Source organism: Tachypleus tridentatus, chromosome 1 (assembly GCF_004210375.1).
Source record: "Tachypleus tridentatus isolate NWPU-2018 chromosome 1, ASM421037v1, whole genome shotgun sequence".
NCBI classification, from domain to species: domain Eukaryota; kingdom Metazoa; phylum Arthropoda; class Merostomata; order Xiphosura; family Limulidae; genus Tachypleus; species Tachypleus tridentatus.
In genome coordinates this window covers 41,295,852-41,312,513 of record NC_134825.1, presented here as the reverse complement: position 1 = coordinate 41,312,513, position 16,662 = coordinate 41,295,852, and the positions used below count along the sequence as shown (strand labels likewise).

Here is a 16,662-nt window from a genome sequence, read left to right as displayed (position 1 = left end):
GCCTTGAATACAAGACCATAGTCCATATACGGAATAGGCACAGTGGTGATAGTGCCGGAGCAGATAGATTTAGCTGCCGTGTCTGCAAGCTCGTTCCCACGAATACCAACATGGCCTGGTATCCAGAAAAACTGGATAGAAGTAGCAGTTAATGAGAAACTGGCCAGTCGGTTTTGAATATCAGCGAGAACAAGGTGTGAGCCAACGTGTTGCGATTCCAGGGCCAGTATAGAACTAAGCGAGTCAGTATAAATAGTGCAGTTGGAGTACTGGTCAACTTCAATATGATCCAGGGCAAGAGATTATGGCATACAGTTCAGCAGTGAACACAGAAGCTGTAGAGGGGATTTTGCGCACAACCGCCGAACCGCAGCAAACTATAGCAGAGCCCACTGAATTACCTGATTTGGAAGCATATGTATAAATGGGAACGGAATGATTGTTTGAAAGATGTTCATAAAATAAAAGATGGTACTTCCAATCTGGAGTATCTGCTTTTTTCAGATGACTGAAAGAAAGGTCACATTTGGGGACTGTAATAAGCCATGGTGGGATGGGCTGACCCGTGAAATCTGCAATGTTATTCAAGGACAGACCCAATTCATCTAATTGCGCCTGGATGCGAAGGCCAAACGGAGCAATGGCAGATCGTCTGTTCTGAAAAAGTACGGCCCACTGAGAAAGGAAAACACATCCCCAGGTGGGATGCTTTGGTAAGGAACGAAGTTTTGAATAATATAGTAAAGATAGTTGCAAACGGCGAAGATGCAGAGAAGGTTCATGAGATTCAACGTATAAGCTTTGAACTGGAGAGGTGCAGAAAGCCTCAGTGCAGAGTCGAAGTCCTTGGTGATGAATGGGGACCAGCATCTTTAAGGCCGAGGGTCTGGCAGAGCCATAGACCATTGATCCATAGTCGAGTTTTGATCGAATAAAAACACGATATACCTTTAACATAGAACATCAATCTGCTCCCCAACTGGTAGTAGAGAGGACACGGAGGATGTTCAGTGCTCTTGTGCATTTGACCCGCAGCTGCTTTAAGTGTGGCATAAAGGTTAGCTTACAGTCAAAGATAAGCCCCAAGAATTTGGTCTCAGGGACCACTGGCAGCGAAACTTCACCGATATGAAGTTCAGGATCAGGGTGAATTCCCCGTTGGCGGCAAAAGTGCATGCAAACGGTTTTAGAGAGAGAGAAATTAAAACCATTCGCCATAGTCCACTTCAGTACACTATTGAGGGCAGTTTGTAGTTGCCGCTCAATATATCTCATGTTCGACGACTGACATGAGATGTGAAAGTCGTCAACATACAACCCATTCGCAATAGTGAGAGGAAGTTGTTCAGTGATGGCATTTATCTTTATACTGAAAATTATGGCACTCAAAACACAGCCCTGAGGGACTCCAAGTTCCTGTACAAAAAAACGGGAGAGTGTCGAACCCACACAACTTGGAATCTTCTGTCCACTAAAATTTTTTTAATAAACATGGGTAAATAGCCACGTAACCCATATGTATGGAGGTCTCGCAAAACGCCATACCTCCATATTGTGCCATAAGCCTTCTCAATGTCACAGAATATTGATACAATATGTTGGCGTTTGAGAAAGGCTTCTCTGATTGATGTTTCAACACGAATTAGGTGGTCTGTGGTGGAGTGCTGTCGTCGGAACCCACACTGGGTGGGCGAGAGGAGGTTGTTTGATTCGAGAAACCAAACAAGACGAGCATTAACTATCCTTTCTAAGGTCTTACAGAGACAGCTCGTCAAAGCAATTGGACGGTAGTTTGAAGGTATCTTGGGATCTATCCCTGGCTTAGAAAAGGTAAAATAATAGCCTGGCGCCAGGCATCAGGAAAAACATTCTCCTACCAGATCTGGTTAAAGACAATTGGAAGGACATCAAGAGAAGCAGGAGATAGATGGTGCAGCATGTCATAGTGTACATCATCAGGTCCAACAGATGTACTGCCAGACTGATGAAGGGCCATTTTCAGTTCCATCAGTGTAAAGGGACAATTATAGTCAAAAAGACAGTCAGTTCGAAAGGAAAGAAGTGAACGCTCTGCCCGAGTCTTGATGGCCAAGAAGGTGGAGGAACAAGCAGAAGTGCTAGTGCTAGATACCCGGCAAAAGATTTCACCTAGAGCAATGCTCCGGACATCAGCCACCTCCTGACCATCAGAAAGTGAAATCGAGAGGGGGACAGAATTGTAGTGCCCACTGACCTTTCGAATCCTGTCCCATATGACCTTGGAACTGGTGGTAGAAGATATGCTAGTTGTGAACTTAATCCAAGATTCCTTCTGGCTTTGACGTCTTACCCACCTAGCATGTGCACGGGCCCGTTGAAAAGCGATGCGGTTCGAAAGTGTGGAATATCTATGAAAAGTACCCCAGGCTCGTTTATGAGCCTTCCGTGCTTTGTGGCAAGCAGGATTCCACCACGGACGAGGATATTGTGGAAAACGTGTCGAGGTTTTATGAATACACTGAGCAGCTGCTTGTATAATACAGCCAGTTACCGCTGCCACACAGTCGTCTATTTATGGCTGATTCACGATGGCATGATCAAGTTCTGCGAGAGCAGTGAAAGTGGACCAGTCTGCCTGATCCAGCTTCCACCGGGGCACGTGGGTAGGGTGGCATCGGCCTCGGCCAGTCTCTCTCAAAAGTATAGGAAAATGATTACTGCCTAGTGGATTATTGTCAACCCTCCATGAAAAATGGGAGAATAATGAAGGGGAGCAAATTGAGAGATCAATAGCGGTAAATAACTGACTAGGTGCATGAAATTAAGTGGAAGAACCAGTATTGAAAAGAGAAAGATTGTGATCAGAGAGCATACGCTCTACAGAGCGACCCCTCCCATCAATAACAGCACTTTCCCAGAGGGATGATGTTTATTAAAGTCCCCCAGGAGTATAAAGGGAGACGGCAACTGTTCAACGAGAGCATCAAGGTCTGATTGATTCACATGTTTCTCCAGGGAACTGGTAGAGAGAACAAACAGTGATGGTATGGCCCAAGGAAACACGGATGGCTACGGCCTCCAAGGGTGTGTTGAGTGACAAAGACAGGGTGGACACATGCTAGTCAACCAATAATGCCACCTCTCCATGTACTAGTCCATCACACAGCCTGTCATTTCTGTACAGAGAAAACTGCCGAATGGTGACTGTATCAGCAGGTTTTAGAAATGTTTCTTGTAAAGAAAGACATACAGGATTGTAGGAAGCAATCAGTGTTTTGATATCATCCAGATTAGAACGAAAACCTCGACAGTTCCATTGTATCAAGGTGGCCATTTTATTTACGTGCAGGTGAATTGGGCGAACGAATGATTGTTTTGCCTCTTGGGGTGGGAGAAAAAGATGTATCAGAAGAAATGCCTGTATTTGAAACTGAAGGATATGTATCTTGAAGTTTGTTGGAATGTATGGGAGAAACAGAGATGGGTGTGAAAGTCGATTCATCAACCTTTTTAACCATGCAGGTCAAAAGGCTTTTCATTTTTCTGAAAACGATTCTCTTGGAGGCACAGAGATATCTGTCTGCACTCCCACTGTAGTTGTGGAACGAAGTGCAGCAGCATATGTCCGAGATGGAGTGGCGGGCAGCAATTTCCGAGCCTCAGGATAACTAATGTTATGAGTCGTTTTCAAACGCTGCACCTCTTTTTCCTCCAACCATTTTGGGCAAGAACGACAATAGGAAGGGTGAGAACCATTGCAGTTGACGCAATGTGGGTCCATGTCACCTTTATAGGCATCGTGGTCCTTGCCACCACAACGAGCACATGTCAGGGAACCACGATATGATGTCTTTGAGTGGCCGAACCTCTAACACTGGAAACATCGGAGAGGGTTTGGAATGTATGGCCGTACTCTGAAAATTAGATAACCTGCCTTGATGGTGGCAGGTGCACGTGATGATGTAAATGTCAAAGCGAAGGTATTTGTTGGCAGTGTAACTCCATCTTTGCGAGTGGAAATGCGCCTCACTGCAGAAACTCCTTGAGTGGAGAGACCAGTGAGAATCTCTGACTCGGGGATGTTCTTCAAATCCCTCTCAACAATAACTCCTCGTGATGAATTCAAGGTAGCATGAGGGGTAACCTCAATAGGTATATCCCCAATTGCTGTTGAATTCGAGAGGAGTTTACTGTGGTGGGTTGTGGATGTTTCAACTAATATATCTCCAGATCGAAACTTCTTTACTGACTTTGGAGAGCCAGCAAGACCCTTTAGTCCCTTCTGAATAAAAAGGGGGACAATTGCCCTAAAGGTTTTTCTGAAAGAGAATGTAATATCAGAAAATGAGGTACGTGTGTTACAGATGTTGAAGAGTTCTGCTCAGAGTCTTCATGACGTGGTCGCTATTTTATATAAATTTTTTGAAAGAGGATCCAGAAGAAAAAAGAAAAATTTTGGTACCCACTGACCCCACACACCATAGAGCCCTACGAGGGGACGCACTACAATGTGGAGCACTATACCCAAACACCAGCATCAGGCACAATGTCCACAACACCCGTTGAGAACTTCCAACACTGGTACTTGGTTGACTCTAGCCCAAGTGGACCAGCCGATTGACCCAAGGAGGGCCACCCAAAGGCCGCCCGTCTACAGGCCAAAGTAGTGTGTTAGGGTTGGACCCCTCAACCACCAGGATCCTCTTCTCCCTCTCACGGGTCGCCACGCAGGCAAACACGTGGGTGGATGTTTAGGTCCCAGAGAAGGTATCCAGACAGAACAGAACCTTCCCTGGGAGGTCCCCCTCACCACGTACAGGAATCCACACCGAGGAGTCCTGGAAAAGAGAAGTTGGAAAATGAATGTCAGGGGAACCTTATATATGTAAAAAACGGCTCGTTTGGGTTGAGAATATATTTTACGTAGAGGAGCGAACAACGTTTCGACCTTTAGTCATCCTTTGTGAACCTAACGATGCCGTTTTAACATATATTTCTCTACAAGTGGGTTTTCTCGATATCACTGATTATTATTTCATCAGGGGAACCTTCTCCTTTATTCCAGAGGTTGGTGTCCCCAAGGAGGGGTAATTAGCCCTATTCTGTTCATCAATATGCCCTTAAAACACCCAAACTTGGAGTATGCATCACAATTCGCGGACGATATTGTGGTCTGAAAAAGTGCTCCCACCCCATCCGTAACAGCGACAAATCTACAACTGTTGTTAGATAATATTGAAGAATACTGTCAGAAATATTGTGTTAAACCAAACTTACCAAAAATCAATTAGTTACATTCACAAACAAAACATAAAAGAGATCCTTCCAAATTACACACGAGCGAAACACTTCTCCAGACCACAACAAACCTGTTAGATTTAACCTTCAATACGAAATTAACATGGATGAAACATGCAAATAACATATTTAAAAAAAAACTAGAGACGCACAAGTTATGCAAATAATCTAACCGGCAAAAACCAAGGAACCTCACCAGACAACATAATAAAAATCTACAAAACATATATACTATCGAATATGCATTTCCAGTATGGTTAAGCATAGGACTGAAACACATAAATAAAATACAATCAACACAAAACTTAATAATTACTGCAGCACACAAAGTCTCTTGTGGTACATTGTGAAAATTTATGTACAAATATACAAACCACAGCCAACAAACTCTTGCATAGTTCTCTAAATTACTTTTTAAAAAATTGACAAAAAAAAACGATCTACACTGTGAACTTGATCATGACTATAAAAATGATGAAAGTAGACCAAAGTATTAAAGTTAAAAATACATTTTATAATCTAAAAATTTTCAAATTTCCTTTGTGTAACCTGCGAAACCTCCTAATTAAACACCACTCGTTTTTAAACATTCCACACCAAAATTGTGAAACAATCACAGCTATAATACACTTTTTGTTCTGCTTCTACAATAAGAAAATGTGAGATTGTGTGATTATTACACATTTAGTTAATAAACTATAAAAATTCAGAATGACTATTTCAGTCACATGTAATCTAAAATTACACACGAATGGTTTACGTTTTTTTTTTTTTCAAATTCAAGTGCTTCACTCACATCCTGCTTCCTTCCAACCAACACTTAATTTAAGCACTTTATGTATATGTATGCTTTTTATGTTTGATTTCCTTTATTTTTCCATGGATTTACTTATATGTACACACACACACACACACATACTGTTGTTCAGCTTTTTTAACGCGCCTTGCAAGTTTATAAGTCTTTAATCGTTTATGAGTTAACGTTCGTTGTTTTTCCCGTGTAAATATAAATAAGCTATTCTACTTTTAAAATTATTATTTTTCACTGCCTTTTTTTCTTCAATATCTATGCATATGTACATAATACACATGGTTAAATTCTTGTATTTTAAAATAAGTTCCTTTTTTTGTTAAATGTTTTATGTATTTACAATATTAATATTGTTGTCGAAGTTCAATCATTGAGTTTAATTCTGTTATACAATATATATTGCTGTATTATTAACTGTTTAGCTTTAAGTTTTAATTTGTTGATTGCTTCTATTTCACTCTTGGTAAACGCACAATCAACATTGCGGTGTTATTTCATACATTGATGTTTACAGTCATTTTCACGTTTCTTTTCAAATTTGTTGTTTCTATTGCGATTTCAACATGTTACATTTAATCTAAACTTCTTGTATTAGAAGGAATTTCCACTTTTATAGCATTGTAAACATTTGTTTTTCCTTATATGTTACTTATTGCAAGTTTTAACGTCTTTTATTGTATTTAAGTTGAACAAGGGTTTTTATTTTCTATGACAATTATTTTTAGTTTCATGAGAACATCATATGCGAGTCTTGTTTCATGGGCTGCATTGTAACATGTTAATTGGGGATAAATGTAAATTAAAGTTGTCTTGAAAACAAGCCTAAAATAAGGGGACAAGAGTGTTGAAGTATGCAAATGTTATATACCTAACATTCCTGTAATTTACATTTCACTACATTATATTTATAAACATTCTAAATTGTAACACATTGAGTCACATGACAAACTAAGCTTAAAGCATCACTTCTTGTAGAGTTTCTGTTTAAGGAACTCATTTACTGTTTCATGGAATAATTGCATTGCATTTTATTTTACCTTGTGCACAGAGAACCACCAAGCAAATATAACACGAAGCACAGACATCTCTGCATTCTCGTTTCCATTTTCTGCTTGGTAGGCTACACACAGATTGTTTTGTAATAGTCAAAACGTGTTGTGAAAGTTTCCTGCAGCTTTGTAACGTTCTCAAAGCTTTTCATCATTTCTTGTGCGTATGTTTTTCCCGCTGTAAATTAATTTTGAAAAATAGCTACACACGTCTTTCAGAAAACTAAATCCAGCACCAATAGTTTTGCACAGATCAGAGTCTGTGTGTTATAATTAAATTTCAGATTATCACAGTTGCTTCCACTGGATTTGTGGTGCATTGTTTATAACTACTTAATATTAACAAGAAAAGCATATGTTCTGTGAATTCGTACCAAATTTATTTAACAAGGGGCTATTTTTACATATGTAGTACATACAAAACAAGTAAGATTATTGTGCAGAAATATACAACTGTTCATTTAAACGTAACTTCATAAATTAAAGACTTGGAAAAATCATGATTTAACAAATAATCAATTCTCCCTTTATTCTATTCAAATCAGCTTCCAAATCTTTTAAATAATATACCATTACTGTTATAATATAGTTAAAAAACATGATTTTCCTATGTCATTAATGAAGAACTGAAATAAAGATGAAGTTATAATACATATGTAAACATTGAAAACGAAATCCTTTGATTTTATTATCATTTTCATCCTGACACAAAAATGACATTTAATTAGGATAATATAGATTTCTCTATTAAATAAAATAACATTTCAATCCAGTGATATACGAAGGCATTGCAAAGTTGGGGTACTTAGATAGGCATGCAGATTTTATAATGAGACTGAAAGTATAAAGAGTTGCTAAAACCAGCTCAATCTATGGAGTCCTGGGATTAAAAGAAAAACACAGTCAACCTTGAGTCATCATGATATCTTGTTAAAAAAATTAAAATGATTATAACTTCGAGGTCTGTTAAAAAAATACGCGGACTGTTTGAATTGCGCGGCTCCAGTTGGTTCCAGGGGAACCCGCTTGGTGTCGCTAGGTTCGCACAGATCAGCTGATTACGACGCCATTTCCCGATTGCAGATATCTTCATTTGTGTATTAGCTACGCGGTTTTAAGTGAAGTGCGATTTTTTCGTTTGGCGGATTTCAGAATGAATGACCTGAAGGAGCAACGACTTGCTGTGAAATTTTGTGTTAAACTTGGAAAATCTGCGACTGAAACTTTTTCTATGCTTAACACGGCTTACGGTGATTTTGCTATGAAGCGTACGGCATGTTTCAAGTGGCTTGAACGTTTTAAGGATGGTCGACAGTCCATTGAAGATGATGAGCGTCCTGGACGTCCTTCCACGTCAACTGACGACCCACACGTCGACAAAATCAACACCCTGGTGCGAGAAAATCGACGTCTGACTGTCAGGGAGCTTGCTGAAGAGTGTGGGATATCAGTCGGATCTTGTTACGAGACTTTGACCAAAAAATTGAAGATGCACCGCGTTGCTGCGAAATTTGTGCCTCAGAACTCGTAAGTTTTTGGCCAAACACTCGATCACTGTTCTTCCCCACCCCCAACTCACCTGACCTTGCTCCTTGCGATTTTTTCTTGTTCCCCAAACTCAAAAGACCCTTGAAAGGAAGAAGATTTGAGACGATTCTCGAGATTAAGGCAAATGCGACGAAGGAGCTGGAGGACATTACAAAAGAAGCGTACCAGCACTGTTTCAACAAGTGGAAACACCATTGGGATAAGTGTGTGCGTTGGGGAGGAGAGTACTTTGAAGGGGTCCCAGACCTGTAACTTCTAAATAAAGTACATTTTGTTTTATGACGTCAGTTTGCGTATTTTTTTAACAGCCCTCGTACAACTTTCTTTCAAAACTGCATATTCAACAACAACCAAAAAAACAAGGTTCTTCAACATTGGATTACAATCCTATATCAGTGAAAAGGTTGTTTTTTTTTGTAATATACAAATACATTGGTTAGCTTGTATAGACCAAGTCAGTAACTGTGGTGCAACATAACAAAAAATGTAAGGTGGTTTGCTAAGGACATCATGTATCATCTACAGCAAACATCTCAGAGCTAAAGACCAGTATAACAAATGCCAGAGCTGCTGATATTGAGATGTTGCAGCAAACATTGACTGAAATTAAGCATCAGTTAAACCTGCTGAGAGCCACTAATGGTGCACATGTAGAAGTCTATCAACATGTCAATAAAATCTGATGAGTTGTGCTACAAGAAAGAAAACTACATGATTGTATTTCCTTAAGTAGTTAATTATTAAATTTTAAAATAGGAATGATAATTTTGAATACTTTGAATTTTAGTTGTGAGCTTCAGCCATTTCTTGTGGACTTACGATAAGAATTTTAAAGTAACAAACATTGCTGTTGAAATATGAACATAACATTTAAAGATTCTTCCATTTTTGCATACAAAATGAAAAGGAGTCAAAGCAGAATGAAAACACTCAATGAATCCCAGTAAATACACATTCTGCTCAACTTGTCATAACTGTTTGGATTGATATATTTGACAACAGAAAAACATCTTATTGAAGAATGCTTGTTTGTTATTGGATAAAACAATATAGTTTCATATAATATAGTACTGGTAAATACAAACAAATTACTGTTTAAAACATTGAAAATAAACACCAGCTAACAAAACAACACTAAGTATACAATTAACTTTTAATGTATTCTATCCAATCATCCATCCAATATTTTCAGAAACCAAAACAAATAATAAATATACTGTGTACATAAACATATAAATATAGCTCTATATACAACTCAAGCAAAAAAATGGTATTATTAAATAGGATAAATTTACCAAAAATTTATAAACTGATTTTATGGAAATTGTTTGGTTTGCACACAAAAGGCACTTGAAAACTATCTCCCAAAAACTCAGCAATAAAGGTATGGACAGATAGTTACAATAAACTATTCTGTGGAAATAAAAATGTACCCCACAAACAAAAAAAAATTACAACGTACTGTGCAGATAAATATCTTTCTTAGTTACTAAACAAAAAAACATTCCACAAAACTTGATTTCTTCAAACTGAAAAATATCAACATCTAACACAACCAGAAAAATAAGTATGTTATACAGTTTCTTTGTAGCAGTTATAAGTTTATAATGATTAATAAAATATTTTCCAAACACACACACACACACAAAAATAGTTCTGACTTGTTTTATTTGAAATATACTTATAAATATTATGTTTTAAAGTTAGTTTCTCTGATCAATATTTATCATTAACACAAAAGCAAAAGCATGACAATATTATCAAATTTTATAACCTTTTAACGAGTGTTAAAATCCCAATTGAGTTAAATGGTTTTAGCTGTTTCCAGAAGTGTAAAACTAAACATAAAGAGGCACTTCATAGTTCAAAACATCAAAGCAATATACACATATTTACACTAATTATTCATGTCCACAGTAACATACAATTCTGAAAAAAAAATTGCCTATGGTCAAAACAAAGTAATACAAAAGGCTGGGACAAGAAACAACTAAATGGTGAACATTCAAGAGTAAGCAGATTGAATCATGATGTGAACACTGAAGTTCAACCTGACAAAATGGATTTTAAACAACTACGAGTTTTTATGAAAACATTTAAGAAACACAGGGGCTGATACCTTACAGAAATTTCCACCCTTCATGATGGTTATTAGCTTACAAATATTTTGAACCCTTAAGACAACTGATGGTCACAGAAAATTTTAACCCTTATCACTAATCTTTGTAACTGTTGAAGGCCTGTGCAAGGGAACTTGCACTATCATAAACAAATTGTTTTATATTAGTTAAAAGGCCACTCTGACTTTTTTTCACAACAAAAAAAAAAACAAAACATGAAAGTTTTTTACTCACTATCTAAACATGGCTATCTTTTGCTAGAATTTTATATTGTTCTGTACCCTTTTTATTTGTCTGAATCTCTTCAGTATCTGATATGATACATGATAGGTATTCCATGAATTAAAAAACAACAACTACATGATGTAGTATTGTATTTGTACTAACATAAAATAATATGCAAATCACGAGTACTAAGCCTTCTGTTTACAATCAGTAACAGGAGTAATGTTACAAAAATTCTTCTTCATTAACAAATGTTACTAGTAGTTCTAGTGCTGTAAACATCTACAAGTTTGGGACCTTCAAAATTGGTATTTCTATTTCATGTAACAAATAAATTAAACAAACAGAAGCAGAAACAGTATAGTGTAAGAGACAAAAAAAAAAAGAACCCCTTAATGAGCAGTCAAATTTATAAATGAAAAAGCATGAATGATATTTAAAAAAGCAACACTTAATGACTGTAATTATGAAAAAAAATGGATCTTAACATATTTTCATGAAGTATGTATTATTCACACAAACAAAGTAAATTATATTACCTTATTATTAACTGAAATGGACTATTCCACTAAAACCTCTTTGCAAAGGAAAAGTATTTAACTACACCATCTACCAGATAGTGGGGTTTATTTAATGTAAAGTACAAAAACTGTTGAAAATTATACCCCATAATAACCTGATGATGTATCATTCATTATGAGCCTAAAATGTACAGTACAACATAGCTGATAATTATTTTATCTAATTAGTCAATTACAATTCAACCAGTAGCATACTTATATGACAAGTAAAAGGCACAATTTTAAATGTTTCATAAAAGTTAAGCACAACTAACTTCTTTCAGTGTCAAATTATTAGAGAAACATGTCAAACATTATTCCCATTTTTAAAAATCTTTGAAATTTCTTTTCCTATTTGTAGACTATCCTACCAAACATTTTTTAAAAGCATGAGATGTGTGAGATTTATTTCAAAATAAACTGAACACTGGCTTTCAGATACGCAGCACGTAAATGGGTTTAATATTAAGTAAAAATCAGCTGCCAGCTATAACTGTCTGATGTAAGTAGAGGATGAAAAGTCTGTTTATACAATGACAAACAAATTATACTACTGTGTAATATTACTACAGACATATTTGTTTTGTATATATAACAAACAAACTGAATTATTCTATAGTAGTAACATCATATGCTCTTCTCCATTAGTTTGGTAAACAACTTTGTCAAATTATTTAGCACCACAAAACAGTCACCTTATAGCAACATCAAGGTACAGCACAGTGACAATCATTTAGCCACTTTTTCATGGTTGTGGTACTGTTTGTTTGTTTTTAGCATCTCCCACTATATTAGAGTATACCATATTAGCAGGGTAACAATCACATTACCATTTTATTTCCTTGTCATAGTACTGTGTTTTTCTAGTGTTTGCCATTAGGTTGCAGCAGTTGTGGTATAGTAACAATCATCTGGCCATTTTGGATTATTACAACACAATGTATTATTAGTTCCCTTCATTATGTTACAGCATACCAGTCAACTATACCTAAATTATTGTACATAATACTAACTGTTCTCTCCTGTATTGTCTGCTTACCATTTTACTTCACCACATACCAGGTTGACAATTTTACTTTGCATCCACATGAAGATCTTTATTCCAGTAATAACTGGGACAACACTTGAGAAACTGTATTAAGTACCATTCTAAAAATCTCATAAAGGTCCTTGGTGTTTGTTTTGAAAACACATCTTTACAGATATTGTTTATACAGATGACTCTCTTAACACAACTATATCAGTGTGTTGAATCATAAAGAAGACAGTTTAGATCTATCATAGCTGCTATTTATTAGACCACAAGGTTTGTTTATATTCTAATATCTGTATGTAACTTTACAATTAGTTGTTAAGTTATATTCAGAAAACACAAGGAATTCAGTTGTGTCACAACAACAGTTTATAAGATGATTCAAGTTCATTTTCTACTATCTATATACTACCTTGAAACAAAACAGTTATGAGCTAGCTATTAAATATGGAAAATTAGAAGAGAACTATAACCCTGACTCGTGTTTAATGTCTTTTTTTATTATTTGTGTTACGATCACAATTTAATTATAATATCAAACTTCCCTCAGAATCACACTCTTTCCTATTCTATAACACAATAAATGGGCTAAACAAAAGCGATTTAAAACTGAGAAATAAAGCAACACATGGGTCAAATAATTTTAATAATTTAGTGTCATAAACGTTTTTGTCTCTCACAAAATTTTAAAACTATATAGCCAAATAATCAAAAACTGGTCAATATATTTTGTTAGAAATAAGTAGAAAGTGCATTTCTTGGCCTAATTTCCCTTTATGGCAGACATTAATATGGAAAGCTCTGCTGCTAGAACGATCCATTTTTAACAAAACTGTGGTAATGATAAGAATCTTTATATTTTATTAATGTTAACTGAAAGCCTGGTTCACTCACTTCTCAGAATAATTGATATCAATGTTCTTGACATTGAACAGTCACATTTTACTTATTCATTAAACACACAAAAAACTGAATGGATACTTTCCATCAAGCCAGTAATTATAGGAAACTAAAATATGTAACAAAGAGAAGAATTAAGTACAATTATACTAATCACTGTTTGATGTTAACTGTCTGAACTGTTTTAGGACAGTTTCTACCAACTTCTTCTTGTCTCGTTGATTCTTTTTTAATGCTGAAAATACATTTTTCTTCTTGTCTGCTTCTCTCACCTTTAAGGGAGTAAAGAACATTAATTCACACTAAAAGTATGGATAGGTCAAATTAATAATATTTTAAAAAATTAGTAAATTATATTATCCTTTTCATTCACAAACCTGAACAAGACCTACCTAAAAAAAATAAGACCCTTTGAAAAAATGTTGCATTATTTGAAACTTGTATTTTTTAGCAATAATTTTATTTCTAAAACAACTTGAAAGGTAGTAATACACTTTTCACAAATAAATAAACATTGAAATTGGTTCAAAAGCATGCATTATAAAATATAAAGTGTAAACACACCATTGTAAAGTAAAAAAAAACAACAAACTTTTTATCTTTATAACACAAATTTGCCCTAAACAATGTTCTAGGTAACACTGCATAACAAATCATTTGCTACTAGAGAAAACTCAAGTGATTCTTGGTAATTAAATAGTTTTGGTTTCAGATATGTAATCAGAATTTGTCCAACACCTCTAGATTTTAAGATACTGTAGTATCTCACCATTTTATCAACAATATGTGTAATACCATACAATCAGCTCAGTTCAATAGGTTTATACTGTGAAATTAAGTTTACATAGAAAGTTTAATGGACAAAAGTAATACATTTTTGATAACTTCGAACAGTAACTGTGTTATATTGGTGTAAAACTCCATATATATTGTTCATATGTGCTACTTGTTCTTGATAAAATTATAATGACTTGCACCAATTTTGCTTCATTCCCATGCTCACCTTTTCTGCCCAGGAACATTTGAGGAGTCCCTCAACTGAGCTTAAAATGGGCAGAGTGATACACCTCTCTCTCAACTGCTTTTCACTCACTCACTCAGTTGGTTACTTTGTCTGGCTCTGCACACTCAAAACAAAGTCCATCTTCCTCACATCATACCTGTGATATAATCAAATAAAATAAAAATTTTGTTTTTAAAATATTTTAAACTAGTTCTCTAAACATAATTCTTTTATACTTTTTAGATAATTATTTGATGTACTGGCTGCTTTCACTTCAAGTAAAGTCCAAAAACCACCTAAACAGTTTATGCTACATTTGTGTTGAACAGTTTCCAAATCTGGCTTCACACAGTGGCTAAATAAAAGAAGAGCAATTGTGTCATTGACAATTTCAATGATACAGTGTGAGCCCAAAGATCATCAAACTAACTGTTATTTTTGCATTGATATTTCTGGATATTCAGACAAAACTAAACAATACACTAAATATCCAGAGATTGCATCTGTGATGAAACCAGTATCTCATGGGGATGATTTTCTTGTGTCCAGCAGCAAAGTGGGAAATAGAAGTTATACTGCAAAAAAGACAATGAATCATCTTTACTTCCTTCATTTAGTAATTTTACCCCTGTGGCATCTCAGCATAAACTGCCTCATCTGATCACACAAGATGAGCTAAATGATCAGATTTGTGACTTGTTTTATACTGAAACAGCATGGGGAAATTTCATTTACGGCATTGGAATTTATCATAAAAGTCTTGCTTCTCACTACAGCATGCAAGATACTTTGTGTTTCTGTACAAATGTTGATGCACTAATTGAAGAATCAAGTAGTGATTATACTCTCAAGAAAGAAAACATTTTACCAATACATCTAAAGTTAGTGTGAAAACTGTGCTTTTACATAATGGGAACACTGAGCCATTGGTTCCTGTTATTAATGCTGTGAACATAACAGAACATGCAGCTTATACCTGAAGCAATCAAATATCCACTACTGCTCAGTCCATAAATTGAGTATACCAAACACTGTAGCTTTTTGTCTGTCTGGGATAGCCGATATCATAAAATTCATTTAAAAAAAATGGAATGGCCAGTGAGAGAATTACGTTCCAGGAAAACAGAAAGTTGAGTTCCAACTTTCAGTGAATCATCAAGATATGTTTCTTCCATCACTCCATCTGTCTTATAAGTTTCAAAAAGTTAGTGAAGTAAAAACTAAAAGGTGGTATCTTTGTTGGGCCACAGATTTGGGAAGTGCTGATGAATGGTGATTTTGAAACATTACTCAGTCAGAAAGAACTTACTGCTAGGAAATCACTCAAACTGGTTGTTAAAATTTTCTTAGGAATTTACAGAGATGAAAACTATGTTGTGACAATTAATGATATCCCTGAGAACAAGAGGAAAACTGGGTCCAAGATGTCACAAAAGTTACACTTCTCACACTTTTAATTAAGCAGATCTAGGTGCAGTGAGCAATAATCTTGGTGAGCACTTCCCTCAAGATATGTCTATAATAGAACAGTAACATCAAGAAAGACAGTGGAATCCTGTGATGACGGAAGATTACTGTTGATTCTTATAGCATGAAACTAACAACATACATAAAAGATGCAACAAGTCAGTCAAGTATTTTGTAAAAAGAAATAAAAAATAATACCATGATGAAAGTTTTAAACATAGCTTCAGTGTATTTTCAGTTTTTGAACATTCTTAAATGCAATTTTTAACAAATAAATAAAGTTATCAGAGAGAGTTATTTTCACAATATATCAGAATATTTAGAATAAACCTAACATAGCTCAAAAACTAGAGGTGATCAGTAATATTCAACAATTTTTAGAATCAGGATCAACAAACTACTCATGAACAGTTGTATTTTTATTGTAGTATAGAAGCATCTTTTGTGTACAGTGTAACTTCTAAACATATAATTACTGTGCAAAATTACTCAAACACTTATATGCTTTACATCTTTCTAAAAAATTACTTTGATTCAATGACTTAAGGATATTTCAACACATAAACAAAAAACATGAATTTTATCTCATAAGTACAACTCAAAGCTGATAGTTAAAGCCATATATAACTTCCATTATAAAGATGCTTACACATAGAACAGCCTTAAATA

At 35.5% G+C, this 16,662-nt stretch overlaps 1 protein-coding gene across 14 annotated transcripts in view; it reads right to left on the bottom strand.

The window, feature by feature from the left end:
• Positions 1–16,662, bottom strand: part of LOC143246811 (exocyst complex component 6-like) — a 79,721-nt gene that overhangs the window by 51,679 nt on the left and 11,380 nt on the right. For 6 of the 14 annotated variants that reach the window (XR_013026180.1, XR_013026194.1, XR_013026196.1 and 3 more), the window contains 2 exons: positions 14,527–14,683; positions 7,501–13,795 (listed from right to left, as the gene is read on the bottom strand). The exons of 1 other annotated variant lie outside the window; for it this stretch is intronic. Coding sequence is in view for 2 of the 13 variants with exons in the window: in XM_076494033.1 (XP_076350148.1) it covers positions 13,673–13,795 (123 nt within the window). In the remaining 11 variants the exon portion in view is untranslated. Of the gene's footprint in view, positions 1–7,500; positions 13,800–14,526; positions 14,684–16,662 lie in introns of those variants that run through there. 7 more of the 14 variants (XR_013026198.1, XR_013026182.1, XM_076494033.1 and 4 more) reach the window with 2 other exon arrangements.